The 20,077-nt window shown below is 41.9% G+C and overlaps 2 protein-coding genes across 4 annotated transcripts in view; both read right to left on the bottom strand.

Moving 5' to 3' along the window:
- Positions 1-5,778, bottom strand: part of LOC125426459 (kinesin-like protein KIF28P) — a 47,318-nt gene extending 41,540 nt beyond the window's left edge. The window contains exons 1-2 of the mRNA XM_048484745.1: positions 5,725-5,778; positions 516-707 (exon numbers count right to left, since the gene is read on the bottom strand). Of these exons, the coding sequence (XP_048340702.1) occupies positions 516-707; positions 5,725-5,778 (246 nt within the window). The remainder of the gene's footprint in view (positions 1-515; positions 708-5,724) is intronic.
- Positions 5,779-8,405: 2,627 nt separating this feature from the next.
- AHCTF1 (AT-hook containing transcription factor 1) overlaps positions 8,406-20,077 on the bottom strand; it is a 71,345-nt gene continuing 59,673 nt past the window's right edge. For 2 of the 3 annotated variants that reach the window (XM_048484720.1, XM_048484710.1), the window contains exons 33-36: positions 17,775-19,812; positions 11,635-11,768; positions 10,097-10,203; positions 8,406-9,252 (exon numbers count right to left, since the gene is read on the bottom strand). In XM_048484720.1, coding sequence (XP_048340677.1) covers positions 9,048-9,252; positions 10,097-10,203; positions 11,635-11,768; positions 17,775-19,812 — 2,484 coding nt within the window. In that variant the 3' untranslated portion in view covers positions 8,406-9,047. The remainder of the gene's footprint in view (positions 9,253-10,096; positions 10,204-11,634; positions 11,769-17,774; positions 19,813-20,077) is intronic. The other variant, XM_048484729.1, reaches the window with a different exon arrangement.

Genomic DNA, 20,077 nt, shown 5'->3' with positions numbered 1-20,077 from the left:
AGCTTCAGAGCCAGTGGACCAATGTCGTACCAGAAAGCTGTCCAAAGAGGTCTGTCTCTGATGCCTCTTTAAGATTTGTCTGAAATGGGGCAAGACATTGTCATTGAACAAGTTGCAGACATGGCCTGCAACAGCTTTGTCCGGGTGATTTTTCTGCACAAACCCCTGCACCTTACTGCAAATTGATGAAAACCGAGGCAAATCGATGAAAACCGAGACAAATTTTTCACTGAAATAATTGATGAAAACCGAAACTGATGGAAACCGAAGGCAATGAAAACCGAGGTTCCACTGTATATTTTAACTGGAAATGGCTAGACCTGGGATCTTCTGCATGCAAAGCACATGCCCTGTCACTGAGCAACTCACCCTCGCCTAAAACACATGCTTGGTGCTAGGAATTTTTGTTTAATTCTTATATAAAACTTAATTTGCAAATTATCTACAGCAAGTGCGGCATAGTCACAATTCTCACATTGTGTTTTGGTAGAAAAGACTGATTTTTAGCCTTTTACCTGTCCTGCATATTTGCTGCTTGGGTCAGCTGACATGAGCTTGCCATCTGCGTCCTTTATAAATCCACTATGAGACCAATAAGCCAGGTCAAACGTAAATGTTTTCATATTACTTGGATTCTTGGGATCATGTATGCTTGTGGTATTTGAATTCATAGAAATCACACATCTGCTCCCTGCATTCTTTTCTCTCTGTTAAAATTGCAAACAATTTAAAATCAATGAAACTCCAGTTGCTACCTCAACTTTTTTTCGGTTTGACCTTCATCATATAATTGGTGAGTTTATGGTTGTTCTGAACTAGACATACATAATTATTGCCAGCTATGTTCTAAATTTGGGGGTGGGGGTGGAGCTGAAGCCAAAAAAACACAGGGAGAAATATGGTTTGCTAATTGTATAATTAGATTGCTGTATTTCATCACCATGTGAACGAAAATATAGAACTGCCCTTATGTGTAACTGTACTTCATCAAGTGGGTTTCTATGCAAACACACATTAGGACTGCCACAGAAAGATTTACAAGCTTTCTTTCTGCTCTGCAGCACTCACTCCCCTTCCCCTTGGGGCAGAAAATTCCTGCCTAAATAGTCACATGATAGGAGGGGGAGGACTGCTACTCTCTCAGTTCTCCTAATGCTGCCATGGCTAGACAAGGAAGACCTTGAAAGCCAGTTGCAGTGTGGTAAAAAATAGCAACCCACGACAGGGTAGGAGGGAAGGATGTGTGTCTGCACAGAAACCCATTTGATGAACTCTGTGCAGCTCTGTATTTCACCTTTGTGGATATTCTGTGCAGCTCCACATTGGGAGACTAGCAAGCTCAAGTAGCTTGGTGGAGGGCATGAGACTGTCTATTTGTCTAATGCCTGCAGAACTGCTTTGCCCACTGCAGCCTCCCTGCAGGAGTCAGTGTCCACCCAAAAATGTCAAAAGAAGGACCTCAGGAGGACCATGTGCCCCACCCCCGACAAACATCCTGAATGTGTGCATTTGATTCCTAGGGAGTAGACACTCCTTGTGTTCTGGAGGAACAAGCATAAACATTCAATGCCAAGCCACACCTGATGAGTCATAAGTCAATTTCAGGGGCTTGGACGTTGATTTGGAAAGGGTCTGCATAGTTACTGCTAGCCCCCATGGGATCTCCTGCAACAAATGAAAAGGTTATTGTCCTTCCCTATCCTTCAGTGCAATGCAGATTGAAAAGCTATACCCTACAGAGGTCTAGCATGTGCAGGAACTGCTCCCCTGGGGGAGACGGTTTGGGGAAGATCCCTGGCAATGCCATGTCATGATTCTTGTGAAATGCTGAAACCAGCTTAGACTGGGGCACAACAGCACCTTTTCTTGAAGGAATTCATTGAAAAGTGGGCTGCAGATGAGAACCCACAGGTCTCCCACCCTCCTAGCAGAGATGATAGCCATAGGTCGACAGCCTTATAGGACAGGGGCAATGTCACTAGAGGTCATAGGTGCAAAGGGGCATCCCATTAACCCAGTGAGAACCAAAGCCAAATTTCTTAACAGGCAGGCACATGTTTTGTGAACCTTTGAGGCAATGCTTGCTGGGTGGATGAGCAAAGACAGGAAAGAATCCAAACCAAGATGAAATGCTGAAAACAGCCAGCACGTATGCCCACTCCACCATCACATTTGGCAAATGCACCAACAGGCTGGGCAACCTGGGAAGCAGGCAGGCACTGCAGACTTCTGTGGCATACGACTTGGAAGTATGGCTGGCATTCCGCTCTGCATTGGTGTCTGATCAAATGCCAGCGCAGAAGGGGTGGGCTGGAGCATTTCCGGGGTGGAGCTGAAGGTGGTAAAAGAATATTGCATACATGCACTGATGACAGATGAGAAAACCAATTCTGTAGGACCACCTTCTCCAACTACAGAACCATTTTCTTGTATTTCTGAGCCATGTCCTGGGACATAGCCAGGCCTTTTCTACTGTATGAAATACAGCCGTATTTGCATAATCCAGCTTTTTCTGCATTTCGTAGAAGCACAAAGATATCTTGTCTCTCCAGAAATGAAAAACGTTTCACTTAAGTTGTAACTGTTGTTCAATCAGAGGCAGAGCTACCAGGGGGCCGGGGAGTGCGCGTTGCACCAGGCATGTGGCTGGGGGGGGGGAGCAGGAAATCACCCCCGTGGTGTCCCCTCCCGCCCCCCTCGGCACCCCCCTGCACACTTACCTTTGTCATACGGTGCAGGAAGCGGCCTGTTTCCTTCAGGCTGAAAATGGAACTAGGAACTACACTTCCTAGGAGACCTTCCTAGGAGACCCCAGGGTCTCATGGGAAGTGTAGTTCCCACAAGACTGTTTTCAGCCTGAAGGGAACAGGCTGCTTCTCCAGCCTGCACTAAGGTGGGGGGGCAGGGTGCCATGGGGCAGGCGGGGAAACACAGAGTGCGCACCAGGCACACTCTGGGCCAGCTATGCCTCTGGGTTCATTGAGTATCTTCTGTGCAGGCACACATAGAGATTGAGCAAGCACAGGCTAGCCATAGAGATCTGATTGAAAGTATTCGGCCATTTATGCCCTTGCATTCTGGCTTCCAGTGAGTTTACCTTTCCTTCTCCATAAACTTTCCTTAATGCATTGTTTTTGCCTTTTCTGAAGCACCGCAGGGGAGAGCAGAGAAGCCGCACAGTTTCCAAATGATGACAAAATGCAAACTTTCTTGTTGCTTTGCTTTTCCTCACAAAGCAAAACAGCTGAACGGGAAGTGTAATTCTTTATCCAGGTTTTGTTGCTCCTTTTTACCTTCCCCAGCTCCCCCAATAGCAGTTTTTCCTGCTATTATTTCTTTGTGCAAACAACTAGTCGAGCTATCTGAGGCCAAGAAAAAAAAAGGGGGGGGGGGGTTGTAGGAAAACAACATGGCATGCAGGATTTTAACTTTTGCCTGTTAGACTGGCAGGAGTACTTTAGACAAGAAGAAAAGTATCCTTTAAAAATGAAATTAGTGTAAGCAAAAGAGGCTCTGCTAGTGTTGTACATTTATTGTATATGTATATATAGAATAGAAGCCTCTGCTCCTCCCATATAAACTGTGTGATTTAGTTTGGTCCTATTGGGTGGAGCTCTTGGTTTCGATTTTTAGTTCTTGTGGCTAATGCTGATGGTTTTAAGAGGTGCCTTCCTTGCAAATAAAAAAGTTGTTGTTTTTGACCAACTTGTCTTTGCTGAATGGACCTGAGAACTGAGTGAATACTCTGGTCCAACCTCTTGTGTAAACAGAAAACCGCAGGAAAACCAACTGCAAAGCAAATAGCCTAAAGGTAAGCAGTAAGTGCATAAAAGTTCTAGCTAGAAGCTTCACTCTTCCCCCTGGAGTCAAGAGCAGGCTGATTTTTTGCCCAAACAGTCACATGAAAGGAGGCAGAGAAAGCACTCCTTCCTCAGCTCTCCCTTTGCCCCCACATGGCCCCCCTGTGCCTTTCACCCCACTTCCCTTAGCTGGGAGCAAGGCCTGGTGGAGTTTGGGTGCATGCTGCAGCCTCCACCAGCCCTGGAATGAGCCCACCAGTCCCTACCCTTCCCCGTGGTAACTACACCACTGGAATGAGCCCTAACTTGAGGTGGATAATCCACCTTAGCATTGGCTTAGACCAGTGATGGCAAACCTGGGTGTCAATGGTGACATGCCACTATGTTTGGGGTGACTTGCCAGAGTTCACCCAACAACTATTCTCCCTGTTTGAGCCACTTTTGCAATAATTTAATGTTCCTATATATAATGGATAGTACCACACATGATTGGATTATATATATATATATTAAAAATAAATGAATATATAAAGAATTGTTTCTATTTTGTTCAAGCAGAGAGGTGACAAAATGTATCAACGGTACTATGCGAAATGGGTTAGTAAAATAACTGACAGACCTCCGCATAGGATATCCAAAGGGCAAAAGTAGGGGAGTGGGGGAAGTAGAAGGTATGAGCTAAGCATGTTAAAAGGGGAAAAAACTAATTAGTCTGTGATTTAAGTTTGCATTCAGCCAGGAATAACCAAGCCTACTCTGTTATGAAGAAACTTTTACCTCACAGCCATTATTCATTCAAAGCTTAAGCCCATAAGTTACCCTGGAAAATCAGGGGGCCAGAACTTCCAGCCTAGAAGATAGCACACTTGGACATTTGAATAAAGAGAGAGAGGGAGAGCAGCTGCAATGAGAGACAGTTCCTGACTCTTCTGCCTGGCAAATTTTCCAGCAGCTGAGTTTTACCTTGAACCTCTGTCCTGCTGCATACTTCCCCATGCTGTTCTCTCAGCACAATGCACCAAACCATTTATGAAAAACAGAATTCTCACAGGGTCTAGTTTTGTTCTTTCCCTCTACTGCTAGGGATCCCATGCCTTCAAATGATGAAATGAGCAGAAAAGGGAAGACCTACCACTTTCTTGATCACTGTAGCTGCAGTTGATACAATTCCTGCCTGCAATATAAATTTCAAGAAAAGAAACCTTGGCCGAAAACAACGGCCATCACTGCAAAGGCAAAAGACGACCTACAAGCTGTGGGCAAGCAAATATGGATAAGCCCCTCTGCCTTACAGAAGTCTCACACAAATAATTTTCCCAGCAGGAAGATAAGGACCTTCAGATCAGACACCTTAAGGCAAAGGAATGCTGAAAACTAGATGACCTGTTAAAAAGCCTGACTTGGCAGTTTCCAGGATGAAATATGAAATGATTTTTGTACCCTAAAGAAACAGGTAGAAGAGAATACGTTGCCAGGTTCATCTTCTCCTGTCATTATTGCAATATTAAGAGCCATATAATCAGTCTCTGCCACAATCTAAGCTTAGAAACCCTGAAGAACAAGGCAGGCCTAAAAGGTCACAAGAAAATACATTTCCAATGGATTTTAACCATGGTATATCTATAAAAGATACAAGGCAAAAGAAAGCCTGATTACAGCAACGTCTGGTTTGCTCATGGTAGGTTTCCTCTGAAGTACAGGAAAAACAAGCTGATGAGCAGCAGAGCCAGATTTTCCTTTATGTCCTTCCCTCAGCAGCAACAGCTTCCTTCACTGCTGCTATGATGATCAGCAAGGTGAAAAGGAACCAAAGCCCAGCCAAAGTCTTACCTCACCTCCTACCTAATGTACTATCCACAAAACAGGCTACAATTGGGGTTTTTGGCATCTTTGTAACATAATACACACAGAGAGAAACACGAACCTGGCTAAAAGGTCTTACACGCACTGCCACTTTCACACTGTCAGAACATGGCATGTTTTGCTGCTGAAATTCTTCCGAAGAATCCAGGAAAAAAGTACTCAGGTATGTGCATCAGTTTATCTTCAGCATCTTGCTTTGAGAAGGAAAAAACAAAAATTGAAGCCGAAAGCAGCAGTTCCTATTCTGGGCTACTTGATTATTAATGAGTTGAACTCATTACCTGTATAAGTTTCCTGATAAATTATTTCTAAGAGTAATGGCAGTAACTTTCACGACAATTGTTTTTCTCTCGGCTGGTACGTTGGATATTAGATAGCTTAGGTGAAGTATGTTTAATCCAACTCATACATGCCTTTCCTTTCCCTATGTTTTAAACTTAGGTTTTTCTTGTTTGAAGAATTAGTGGGAAAAGCCTATTTGGGTTTCCAGAAAGCCACTGTCGGTTTAAACAGCTTTAACTTATTATTGCAAGCCTCTGAGGCAGAGAAAGGTGCCATTATCATCCTTTACTTATAATTCCCCAAGAGATGGAATGTCTGATGATGAATTCCCAGCCAGTGGGACTTATGAAGAGGGACTTATGAACTCCCAGCAGGACTTATGAAGTGGTGGGCGACATTCCATAAGAACATAAGACCCTGCTGGATCATACCAGAGTCCATCTAGTCCAGCACTCTGCTGCTCGCAGTGGCCCACCAGATGCCTTTGGGAGCTCACACGCAGGATGTGAAAGCAATGGCCTTCTGCTGCTGCTGCTCCCGAGCACCTGGTCTGCTAAGGCATTTGCAATCTCAGATCAAGGAGGATCGAGATTGGTAGCCATAGATCCGACTTCTCCTCCATAAATCTGTCCAAGCCCCTTTGAAAGCTATCCAGGTTAGTGGCCATCACCACCTTCTGTGGCAGCATATTCCAAACACCAATCACACGTTGTGTGAAAAAAGAATTAGTCCTAATTCTTCCCCCCAGCATTTTCAATGTATGCCCCATAGTTTTAGTATTGTAAGAAAGAGAGAAAAAATTCTGTTAACATTTTCTATCCCATGCATAATTTTATAGACTTCAATCATATCCCCCCTCAGACGTCTTCTCTCCAAACTAGAGTCCCAAACGTTGCAGCCTCTCCTCATAAGGAAGGTGCTCCAATCCCTTAATCATCCTCATTGCCCTTCTCTGCACTTTTTCTCTTTGATATCCTTTTTGAGATGTGGTGACCAGAACTGAACACAGTACTCCAAGTGCGGTCGCACCACGGCTTTATATAAGGGCATGACAATCTTTGCAGTTTTATTACTAATTCCTTTCCTAATTATCCCCAGCATAGAGTTTGCCTTCTTCACAGCTGCCATGCATTGAGTGGACATTCCCATGGAACAATCAACTAAGACGCCCAAATCCCTTTCCTGGTCTGTGACTGATAGCATGTGTATGTGAAGTTTGGGTTTTTTGCCCCTATGTGCATCATTTTACATTTTGCTACATTGAACTGCATTTGCCATTTCTTAGCCCACTCACCTAATTTATCAAGGTCCGCTTGGAGCTCTTCGCAATCCTTTGTGGTTCTCACCACCCTACATAATTTGGTATCATCCGCAAACTTGGCCACCACACTACCTACCCCTACTTTCAGGTCATTTATGAATAGGTTAAAGAGCACTGGTCCCAATACAGATCCCTGGGAAACACCACTCCCTACATCTCTCCATTGTGAGAACTTCCATATATATCCACCCTTTGCTTCCTGTTTCTCAACCAGTTTTTAATCCATAGTAGGACTTCCCCTCTTATTCCTTGATTGCTGTGTTTTCTCAAGTCTCTAGTGAGGAACTTTGTCAAAAGCCTTTTGGAAATCCAAGTAGACAATGTCCACTGGTTCCCCCTTAACCACATGCCTGTTTACACCCTCAAAGATTCCATCCCATCCCCGCCCGCCTTCCCCCGCCCCAAGAGTCTCCTCCCGCCCCTAATAAACGGACATGCCACGGTAGTGGCAGGTTGTCACCCAATATCATGACAAGCCTGCCACTGGCTTCCCTATTACACCCTCCCCCTGCCCCCCAAAGCAATCCAGGCTGGCACAGCTGCTGGTCACCCTCTGCCCTGCCAAGCCCATCCAAGCTTCCCCATTGCTTCCTCCTCCCACCTCAAAAAGCAACCCAGGAAGGCGCGGAAGCATTGCCCCACCACCCCAAACAAACAGCAGGACCTACCTGAGAGGGACGGGTACTGGCCTCAGGTAAGTCCAGCTGGGGTTGGGGCAGGGGCTGCTCTCCGGTGGGGGGGGGGGCAGGAGGGGTTCCCCACCCTTTTCCCTCCCTGTCTAAAGCCTATTTTACTTTAATTTAAAATGGGCTTCAATGCTAGTTACCGATATTTTGCTTGTTTTCTCCTTGCTTGAACCATAAGATCCTCATTTAATTTCTCTTTTTCTGTGCAACAGTGCATGGGAAAAACATACTTTAGGAGAATGCATATTCACAGATAACTTTATTTTACCAAAACTGTGGTAGCATTTCTCTAGTAACCACAATATCTATAAAAACATGCATCATTTCAAAATATCAAATCTGGGTCAAATTTTTGCTTGTGAAATCCCTGAAAATACTGAGCCTCTTAGTGGATAATTGTGAATATACTGAGAGACTCTTGCTGATGCAGCAAACTGAAAAAAGAATGAAACATTTGAGGTGATATTTTGTTTTATAAACTGAAAAGCAGCTTTACCAAGTTAAGACAGAATACAAAAAAATATTGCACAGCTTCAACACAATTGTTTACATTCTGACTTCGATAAAGTACATATTCACCCTGGAAATGAAGTTGTTTCCAATGGATAATCTCTATTACCAATCCCAAAAAGGTCAAAACATTTTCTATAAATGTTAAAACTGCCAAATTTTAATTTTTTAAAACATTTGCAAGATTAAACTGTTAAAAAAAAGATTAGCCTACCATTTGAGAAACAGCAACAGTGGCAAGCCATCATTAAAATCTCCTTTGAGTTATTTGCATCTCACGCCACCATTATTCTCTTTCAAAAATCTAGTGGACAATCATATCGTGAAGTATACATTTTATTTAACGTTCCTAAAATAAGATGTATTTACATATTATATAAATGTATGAAGTCTTATAAAATAGAAAAACTCCCTTGACTAAAGAAATCATACTCCACATGGAGTTACTTATTGAAGACTTTTAGTTTTCTGACATTTTACAATAATTTATATAAATTATCTTCCAAATTAATGATTTTTCTTAATATTCTCACAACTGTGATGACTTTACAAACACTGGTGTACATTACAAAGTTTTAAAAATAGTTATAGCATCTTCTTCCGGACAACAGGCTTTGGATAGCTAGACAGTCTCTTCTCCTTTCTAGAAACAGTCTTTTTAATAGCTTTTTCTGTTTTAACCACAGATTCTTTATGTTTACTCTTTGCTTCATCCACTGGTGTGCCAAAAGGAGAAATAAACTTAATTTCCATTGGTGGTGGCGACCAACTACCATCTTTACCTATGAGTCTAGGAATAAAAAAAGAGAATAATGATGCTACATCTCCAAGTCACACTTCTTTTTAAGTAACTGTTAATTCAATTGAATGTAGAGGTCAAAATAATGCTTTCTCCCTTGACTTATGGTTCTTCACTCTGTTGAGTTATAATATCAAACATAAGAAATATCAACGGACAGTCCAATCCAGAAGCTTTTTTGGCAGTGTGGGGAGTGTGAACCTCTCCCTTCTACTGCTGGAAAGCCCTCGATAAGACTTAATGGATTTATGTCACCCAAAAGGGTGGGTAAATCCAACAGCAAACCCATGGTGGAAGTTGACTAAGGTCAGCCTCACCCCCAGGAACATCTCTGTCATGCCCCTACTGGCAGAGCTGGTGGTAGTGTGGGAGTGCTAACGGGGCATTGTGCCCGGCCTCAGGGGGCTGCAGCAGCTGCCCACCAGTATGATTGCTCCTCTACCAGGATAAGTGCCCTGGGGAGGGCAAATTCACAGGAGCAGGCCTGCACCACCGCCCCAAGCTGATTTGGCCTTCCCACTTTTGGATTGAGCAGTTAATTTTTTAAATATTTTTTTCACCCTTGTGGGGACTCACAGTGGCTTGTTACATGGTTCTCTCCTTTTCTACCTTATCCTCATAACAACCACTTTGTGAGGTAGGTTTGGCTCAGAGATTGTGAGAAGCCCAAAATTACACAGCAAGCTTCCATGACAGAGGTGAGAATTCAAGCTGGATGTCCCAGTTCCTGGTCTGACACTCAGACTACGCTACACTGGCAGTATCAATGCAGAACATTTGATACTTTACAGCTTTTGAAGTATCTACTCCAAAATACTATGAAATTATTGCGTACTTAGCAGTTTTGGTTGCTTCTGACCTTTTAGGTCGTCCCCTTTTTACTTTCGGCTTTTCCAAAGTATCTATTGAGATGGCATCTTCTTCTTCTTTAACTGGCAATTTCTAGAGAAAAATGAACCATATTTAAATATGTACATAGTGAAAACTAATTATTTTTTCAATTTACTATTTATATGAAATGTTCCTCCCCCTCAACTTAGGGCAGAAAAGAGAAATAAGAAGGAAGCCTAAAAATGTTCTCATTTTATGGGTTTTCCCCATATGGGGTGAGCAATTATCTCCACACACACCCTCCATGAAATGCTAAAATGTAGGTCTGCAGTCCCACTGTACTTCTTTTCAACCACAAATTATAAATGCTAAGATAGCATAGAATACAAATTTGCTGTTCTCTCCCTTTAATGCTAGAGATATTCACTGTTCTGCTAGTAGAAACCTGAACCATATAGAATTCTTAAATTCCATAAATATCCCGAATTGCACAATTGTAACTGTTAGTTCCATATCGTGCATTATTGTCAAAGCAGTAAAATGTTCACGTTCGATAAAAAAAGTGCTGCATATATTTCAACTTCCTCTCTAATTTTGTTTTTCCCAGAAACAAAATCCCCCAACTTCAAGATTTGTAGAAAGACTGCATCTCTACTGACATCTCACTGTGGTGGGCTTCTAAAATAAGACAGGGGGACAAAGTGTGTTCTCACCTATAAAACAATCAACCAAGGACACTACTGCATGTAACTCTGAAGCCTTTGAGGATTGCTTCCCTAAACGCATTCCTGGGCAACAGCTTCATTCATCTACTGAAACTGTCATATGACAAATTAAATCAGTATCTGCCAGCTTCACTGAAGCACCTTCTTCTGATGCTAGTTCCTGTGTAGTGCAACAACCATCCTTTGCAGGTCAGGAAAGTCCATACATCACTAGCATCTTTACAGCAGTAGTAAGACAGATTTTGATTTCATTTATTATCTTTCAGCAGATTAATGTTTCCTTATCATCTGAAGTTATTTTACAATGTGTTACTTGAAGGTTTTAATTGTTTTATTCTGGTTTGTTTAAAAATCATTGTAACCTGCTTTGAGCCATTTTTAGGAGAAAGGTGTATAAGCAGACGTAAGCACCAAGCGATGTATTCTCTCCTCAATTACTCAGTGTGATGCATAAAAATGATTTAAAGTATTATATTTAAAAATAAAGATCCACAGCTACTATGAATGAATCAAACAAAGACATTCTTAATTGCCAATAGCCTAGCAAGTCAACTTTTTGGAAAAAGCCAAAGTTTGGCTTTGAATATCACTTGGAGTCACAAGATAGTCCAAATGAATTTGCACTGTCCGTTAAATTACAGTTGCTTAAATTAGTTCTGACATGCCTCAAAGCAGCTGGGTAGATCCACTTGTAATAAACATTTGGAAACTTATGTTCTATAAACTCCTGCAAGCAGGATCTCTTCACTGGAAATGTTCTGATCCCCTGACAAAGCAAAGAACATGAAAGGAAGAAGCAAAAAGCCATTTTTCTTACCAGTTCTTCCACAATCCTTGAAATACTGGACACCTGTTTTTTCCTGGACCTCAGAAAAGGGGGTGAGAAGACAAACCGAGAAGCCAATTCAGCATCTAAATCTTTGAGCTGTACCGGTGTCACTGCTTTTGCACCTAATACAAGAAGCACATAATTTATTGCAGAATTTGAAATATCCCAAGCATGCAACTTTGGTTGCAACTGTGGAGAACAGAATGTAGAATATTTTTTTGCAGGCCCCCAGTTGCTTCCCTCCTTCTCTTGGCATGTGCTGTCACGGTGTCTAGTGTACTATGATGCAGACCATTCCCTCTGAATAGAAACCCTTCCAGGTCTTGTAAGCTATAGCACCACACTTCCCACACTTGCACAGGTAAGTCTGCTCCTGTTTTGCCAGGTAAAGTTACACCTAGGAAGAACAGCAGACTGTTGGAAGACTTCAAGCCCTTGTGCAACATATTCATTGTGTATGCTTTCTCAGCTTTATTATAAGGAAGTAAAAGTAATACAATAAAATGAATCCGATTCCTAAGAAATTATTACTGTTATTATTTTTTCAATGTCTATGCCTCCCTCCCCTCATGGGCTTGGCAAGGTATGGTGACTCAAAAAAATGTCCCAAGTAGGTAAGAAGAAACAATTATGATCTAATGTATGCCTGTTTTCTAACTCTTGATTGTTTTGCTAGCCCTCTTTATACAGCTGTACACATAATGAGTCTTTTCCAAAACTATGTAAATTATATTGTTTCTGTAATATTTGAATGGAGTAATTCATTTTAAGTAGATTTGAAAGAAAAATGCATCCAGAAATCTCAGCAATTTGTCCGTTTTTAGTATTGTGACATATATGTGTCTTCTAAAATACCAGAGGAAACAAATAGCTAACATACTGTGCAAACTCATAAATCTAAATTGCTCAGATGTGGTCTAGTTTTTCATATTTTAGTAAGTTGCTTAATAAAACTAATAAACTAAGTTGCAGCATTAGGTTGAGAGAATCAGAAAATATTGCTCATACTTATGCACACATTGCATGAAAATAACTTCCTGACAATAAAATACAACCCACAGGGCCATTTGTCTTGGAAGATCCCGGTTAGAAGGGGTGAGAAACAGTTATGCATTTTGGCTCCCAATATTTAATTTCTATAGTAATTTAATATTATATTAATAGTCTTCACTAGCTCAGATTTCCACCCCGCTAGACAATCAAATAGGCCATTTCCCATTCTACTATACACAGTATATTCCAGGAAAGGGAAAATCAAGAGAGTCAAAAATGTCCAAGATGCTTGGAGGTTATTTAAAAACACAGTCTTAAAAGCTCAGCTGGAATGTGTTCCACAGGTTAGGAAAGGCAGCGCCCAGTCCAAAAGAAAGCCACCATGGTTAACAAGGGACGTTGAGGAAATTATTAGGAAAAAAAAGATGTCTTTTAGAAAATGGAAGTCCAACTTAACTGATAAAGAATACCAGAGAGAACACACACAAATGGTGGCAAAAAGAGAGAAGCAAAGTTAGCTGTAAGGGAGGCAAAAGGATTATGAGGGAACGCATGGCTGTGAAACATCATCAAACCAGCAACAAACAGTTCTTCAAGTACATCAAAAGCAGGGAAGCTAGCAAGGGAAGCGGTAGGCCCAAGTAGGGGATGACAAAGGAACAAAGGTGTGTGCTAAAAAGATGACAGCGAGATTGCAGAAAAGCTGGAATGTAATTTCTTTGCATCTGTCCAATTCGACCCAAGAGGAGGTGAGGAACATTCCTGCACCTGGAACCTGTCCAAGCTTCTTAGGAGGCTTAATCCGAGGAACTAACGAAGATAGTGGTAGACAAGGAAGAAGTTTTGGCAGCCATTGATAAACTAAATGCTACCAAATCCCCTGGCCCAGATTGCATTCACCCAAGAGTTCTTAAAGAGCTCAAGCATGAAATTGCTGATGTTCTCACTTTAATATGCAACTTATCCTTGAAATCAGGCTCCATCCCTGAAGACTGGAAGATGGCCAATGTCACACCAATCTTTAAGAAAGGATCTAGGGGACCCGGGAAATTACAGGCCAGTCAGTTTGACATCTGTTCCTGGTAAATTAGTAGAATCTGTCATTAAAGATAAAATTATAAAACATGTACAAAAGCAAGACCTGCTGAGAAAGAGTCAGCATGGCTTTTGCAGAGGCAAATCCTGTCTTACAAACTTACTAGAGTTCTTTGAGGATGTAAACAGGCATGTGGATAAGGGGGAACCAGTGGACATTGTCTACTTGGATTTCCAAAAGGCTTTTGACAAAGTTCCTCACCAGAGACTATTGAGAAAACTCAGCAATGAAGGAATAAGAGGGGAAGTCCTCCTATGGATTAAAAACTGGTTGAGAAACAGGAAGCAAAGAGTGGGTGTAAATGGGAAATTCTCACAATGGAGAGATGTAGGGAGTGGTGTCCCCAAAGGATCCGGATTGGGGCCAGTGGTCATTAACGTATTCATAAAATGACCTGGAAGTAGGGGTGGGTAGCGTGGTGGTCCCGCTTGCAGCTGCTACCAATTTCTGTAGTGTGGTGAGAACCACAAAGGATTGCTGTAGGAGCTCCAAGCGGACCTTGATAAATTAGGTGAGTGGGCTAAGAAATGGCAAATGCAGTTCAATGTAGCAAAATGCAAAGTGATGCACATAGGGGCAAAAAATCCAAACTTCACATACACACTACAGGGGTCAGTGCTATCAGTCACAGACCAGGAAAGGGATTTGGGCGTCTTAGTTGATAGTTCCATGGGAATGTCAACTCAATGGATGGCAGCTGTGAAAAAGGCAAACTCTATGCTGGGGATAATTAGGAAAGGAATGGATAATAAAACTGCAAAGATTGTCATGCCCTTATATAAAGACAGAGCAGTGCGACCGCACTTGGAGTACTGTGTTCAGTTCTGGTCGCCACATCTCAAAAAGGATATTGAGGAGATAGAAAAAGTGCAGAGAAGGGCAACGAGGATGATTGAGGGACTGGAGCACCTTCCTTATGAGGAAAGGCTGCAGCGTTTGGGACTCTTTAGTTTGGAGAGGAGACGTCTGAGGGGGGATATGATTGAAGTCTATAAAATTATGCATGGGGTAGAAAATGTTGACAGAGAAAATTTTCTCTCTTTCTCACAATACTAGAACCAGGGGGCATTCACTGAAAATGCTGGGGGGAAGAATTAGAACTAATAAAAGGAAACACTTCTTCACGCAACGTGTGATTGGTGTTTGGAATATGCTGCCACAGGAGGTGGTGATGGCCACTAACCTGGATAGCTTTAAAAAGGGCTTGGACAGATTTATGGAGGAGAAGTCGATTTATGGCTACCAATCTTGATCCTCCGTGATCTCAGATTGCAAATGCCTTAACAGACCAGGTGCTCGGGAGCAACAGCCGCAGAAGGCCATTGCTTTCACATCCTACATGTGAACTCCCAAAGGCACCTGGTGGGCCACTGCGAGTAGCAGAGAGCTGGACTAGATGGACTCTGGTCTGATCCAGCTGGCTTGTTCTTATGTTCTTATGTTCTTAAAGAACAGCTAACAATCAATTTTCAAAAAACCCAAGCCTTGGCTTTACCAAAAACTTTGTCAAGCATAGATGGCCGACTGATGGACATTATGTTGAGCAGATGAAGTTTTTCAAATATTTAGGTGTAGTTTTTCCAGTTGTCTGGTTCATGAAAGCTCAGACAGTCCATACTACTGAGACTACTCTAAGAGCACCATTAGCTACCAAGATTCTTTTTGATAAAATGGGGCTCACGTATTCTGTACGTGATCAAAGTCTTCCAGGGTAAGATGATTTCCCCAATTCATGTTTATATAAAAATTTCTATTCCCTGGAGGCAATACAATCTAAATTTCTTAGGTCCATGGACAAGATCCCACACTGTGTTTCTACTGCTCTTAGATGCTGCAACTTGAAGAACTAGGTTGGCATCAAGCAACATTCTTCTGGGTTAAATTAAATGATTCTGGATTGACTTCTTTCAGATAATTTCCCCTGATCAGGGAAACTACGATCATACTCTAAGCCAGGACCTCAGAGAGGTGAGCTGTCCAGGTTTTATCATTCCCCAAAAAAGTCAGAATATTTGGCATCCCCTGTGATTCTTCCTATAAATTCTTGCAGGAGTAAGATAGCTGCACAATTTAGTTGTTTCTGTTAATGCAGGGCAGGTGAGCTGGTAATGCATTGATTGGGGGGCACCATCATTTGTCTGCGTATAATGGTGTATCTTTGTATGCTCCATCCCATCCCACTCCTCTTCTTTCCTCCTTTCCCCGCCTTATGCTATGTTATTGATGCTGTTTTGCTGTTTGATTATTATGGGAGCTTGCTTGCTTGTGCATTTTGCACATGACTATTTTACCTTCCTCTTTTGTTATATATATTTTTGTAGCCTAATTTCTTATAACCAGAATATTATTAAAGGATAATTCCTTTTTATAACTCTGTTACGTTTTTTACTCTGCTGAGAACTGGGCAATTCAGTTCTATTTTAAAAATTCACTATTGAGTGAAAGAACTGGGCATTCCCCATACTCTCATGCAATCATCTTGGAAGCAAATGGGTGGAAAGCATTTGGGGCGGGGGCGGTAGTCCTTGTGTTGACCAATTAAACCTCTTCATGGCTCTGAGATGCCATCTGCATGCTGCTTTCTGCTGCCAGGGTTATTCTGTATTTGAATTAGAGGAAACTAATCTCAGCAACTGGTTGGGAATTGGGTGTATGTGTGTGTGTGCAGAGGCAGAGCGACGGAAAACTCCATCCCAGGTGTACATGTGCACTGTGCCCCTGCCGCAGCCTGGCCACGCCTCTGCTGTAGCTCTGTCCGGGGCATCACGCCCCACCCTGCCCTGCCCAGCTATGCCTCTGGGGTGTGTGTGTGTATTCATGAGGATCTGTTGGAATCATGTTGACCTACTATTTTTTCTGAAAGAGCAAGTGGTCTCTATCATCTTTAAATATCCAAGGACAGACCACGCAGAAGCAGCTTCCAATATGATCCTCGCTTACTTTCACATGAATGCCGGAGATTATTAATTGTACATCAGTAAACATTTAGAAAGCAGTGCCCTCCCCCCCCACCCCAAACTGGGCCAATGTAGCATGACGTTAACATTATCCCTTCCAAACTGATAGCCAACATCACATCACACAATGCTTATTAACAAAACTGTCTTGGGTCAAAGCACAACCCAGTAAAAGCTGTAAAACCTGCCTACGCAGCATGACAATGTTCTCATACAGCTTCATGGGTATTTATGTTGCATATCCCCCCTTCTTCCAGCATAGAACTCCAGAAAGTGCACATGGGCTTTCCAGGAAGTCTCTCACTTAGGCAGTGACTCATATATGTTTAATTTCAGCAAGGCTGCGGCATCATATGTATCCAACCACACCTTGGCAAAGATTAGGAGCAGCTGGCCTATTGGAATAAAAAGCCTGTTTTTATTCAACTTACATTGCTATTCATACAGAACAAATTACAGTTATCTTTTCCACATTGTGACTTTCCCCACTGCGGTTTTGAAATATTGCTGGTTGGCATAAAAAATTAAATGGGAATTTTTGGGAGTTTTGTGGAAGCCACAAATGACACATGAAGGCCAGCAGATGACACAGAAAAAGTTTAGAATCATAAATGCGTAAAATGTATGTATAGTATTTTATAATATCAACTTTTTATCCTTTAATACCATTAATAAGCACAATTTCTTTTTTAAAGTTAAACTAAAAAGAAATAATTCAGACTTATTCTCTGATACAAAGGGAAGGTCATTTTTTTTTACACAGATTTTCAGATTGCAGGGGCCTAACCTAACCCCAGCGATGTGGACGAGATAACTGTATTTTTAATTGTTCTGAATTGAGTTGGATCGAAGGTCAGTTTCTGCTTCTAGAAGAGGGGCATTTTCGTCATTTTCCTCCCACTGCAGACCACTGATTCCCCCCCCCCCCCCCCAATGCTCTTCCAAGGTTCTCTGCCCCCTGGAACAGTATTTTATTAGAGCAGCATAAAGGTTCTGTTCTGCTTACTGAAGTTCTTTCTGCTAATGGAAACTGATCTGTCAATCCAACTGATTTAATCTGTCTCAAATAACTTTCTGATTACCTTTAGGTTTCTCAGTGAGCTTTGTAAGAGGAGGAGAAAAAAGGAATGCCTCATCTCCATCCAGTGAAAGGTTCTTCTTGCTGTATCTGGTCCTTTTAACATGAGAGCAATGATGTACCACAGTTTTCTGCCTTCCACCAAGCCTCAGTTTGGTCAAATCTGTTGAGTGCAGTTCCTCAGCATCATCAGTAGATTTTGGCAAGGGTTTCCCTTCTGTACTTTCTCTAGGGAGTGATGAAAGGTTGCACTTCGTTTTGATTGCTGTCATCTTTGACTGCCTCTTTCCAGAGCTCCTTGCTCTGGAATGTTCTTTTAAGAGAGATGATTCTACCTCTGTTTTCTCTACGCTTGCAGATGTAACTTTTCTAGCACTCTTTTTTGGGGTACTGAATGCAGTCTGTTGTAGAGAAGAAGTGGTGGACTTATTCAGTGTTGCACTTCTAGTATTTCTTCTGCTAGTAACAAAAGTTTTAACATTCAGCTGAGGAGAAGGGGGTAGTGGTGGTGGTGACAGTAAAGATAAATCCAGCTCTGAAACTGCAGAAACATTCAGAGGGTTCTTTCTTGGTCTACCTCTTTTACGCCGCACAGTCTGCTGTTCAGTGACCTCCATTAATTGATTAGAAACATTTTCAGCTCTACTGGCACTTTGTCCCCTCTCCTGCCTAGTTGGCAGCTGTGGCTCACTTGGCTGGGTGTCCTCTTCACAAACTGCTTTCAGAAGACTGGAAGTTTTACTTCTGCCCCTTCTAACTGGGGTATGTAACTGTAACTTCTCAGACTGTGTTTGTGTATTCGTTGATACTTCCAGTATATTATGTTTCTTTTGTCGTCCTCTTCTTGGTTTAACATTCTGCTGCTTTTCTTGTGATTCTCCCTCCTGATCTGAAATTACATTTTCTGCAAGCTTGAAAGCCATGGTTTTTAGCTTTCTTGCACTTCTAGGATTGACTGTCATTTGTATCGTTTGGTCAATAATGAATTGATTACCTTCTTGATCTCCTACTAAGCTTCTGGTATTTTTAGAAGTCCTCTTGAGACCAGAAGTTGGTTGCTCACTTGGATTATACAATGCTGATATAAGCTCTTTTGATTTTTTAACCCCACTCCTTGTGGTAATGGCTGCCTGAAATTCTGGTGCAATCGGATGATCATTTGTTGATACTTCTAGGTTGCACTCTTCAGTTTTCTCAGTCCCTCCAACTGGACAAGCAACAGCATGGGATGGTTGCTGTTCTTGGGGTTTTCTTTTAGAACTGTGGGAGCGGTTTTCAGGAATGTCAGAAGTATCTTTTCCTCGTCTAGCACTTCTTCTTGGTGTAGGCAGTATCAGCACATCTGGTTTACTCATCTCTGTCAATGGTCGATCATCAGGTAACAAATCATTTAGACTGATAGCTGCCTGCCCTATTGTGCCTGTACTAGATGCTACTGTGTTTTCGACCTGATTTATTTTCATCTCTTTATTTGTTTCAAGAATATTCTGAAGTGGATCCTGGGGGGAAATTAGTAACTTCTTGCTTAGGCTTTTGTGAACCGATTGCTCTACTACTTCAGATGAAAATTCTTTATTTCTTGTGTCTTTGATTAAGTCTAACAAGTTCTCAGCAATGACCATTTTAATGGGTTTGGGTACATAAGGCAATACCTTGGCAGTATTCTGGGAGATCTTATCACTAGTTACTGTGGCTATTGAATCTGTAATGGGTTCTTGGTTGTTACTTTCAGTAGTATTGACACCCTGTTGATCTGATTTGGGGCTAGCTGATTTCAGTGGAAAAGAATGCAATGTACTAGTCTCTTCTACTTCAGCTTCTTCATCCCCTTCTAGTATTAATGTAAAGTCATCCTGAGGTAGGAGTAGTTCTTCAGAAAAGCCACATTCACCAGCATCTTTATCAGGCAATTCAGATGCAACCTGTTGCTCCACAATATCACTGCTGCACTGATATTCAACAGTGTTTGTGGGACAAAGCTCACTGTTTGTCTCCACAACAGTTTCTGAAATGTGTACTTCAGGTGTTCCATCTCTACTTGGCTGAAAAACATAAAATATATAAGTTTATTGCCAGTGCACTGTTTTTCCAGAAATGTAAAAATATGACAATGTTTCCTCACATTTCAGAGAAAGAATCAGGCCAGCCACTGAGACAATGATATACTGTAGCAAGCTAGGTGGCTCAGAATATTTGTCAGCTACTTGAAAAGAAGCAGCCTAAGCAGTCCTGTTAACACAGCCACAGGAAGGATGCAATGTCTGCCTAAGAGGATCCACTCATATACAATTGCTCCCTTCCAGTGGC

Source organism: Sphaerodactylus townsendi, linkage group LG01 (assembly GCF_021028975.2).
Source record: "Sphaerodactylus townsendi isolate TG3544 linkage group LG01, MPM_Stown_v2.3, whole genome shotgun sequence".
NCBI lineage: Eukaryota > Metazoa > Chordata > Lepidosauria > Squamata > Sphaerodactylidae > Sphaerodactylus > Sphaerodactylus townsendi.
Note: the sequence above shows the minus strand (reverse complement) of the source record. Positions and strands in the feature narration are given on the sequence as shown.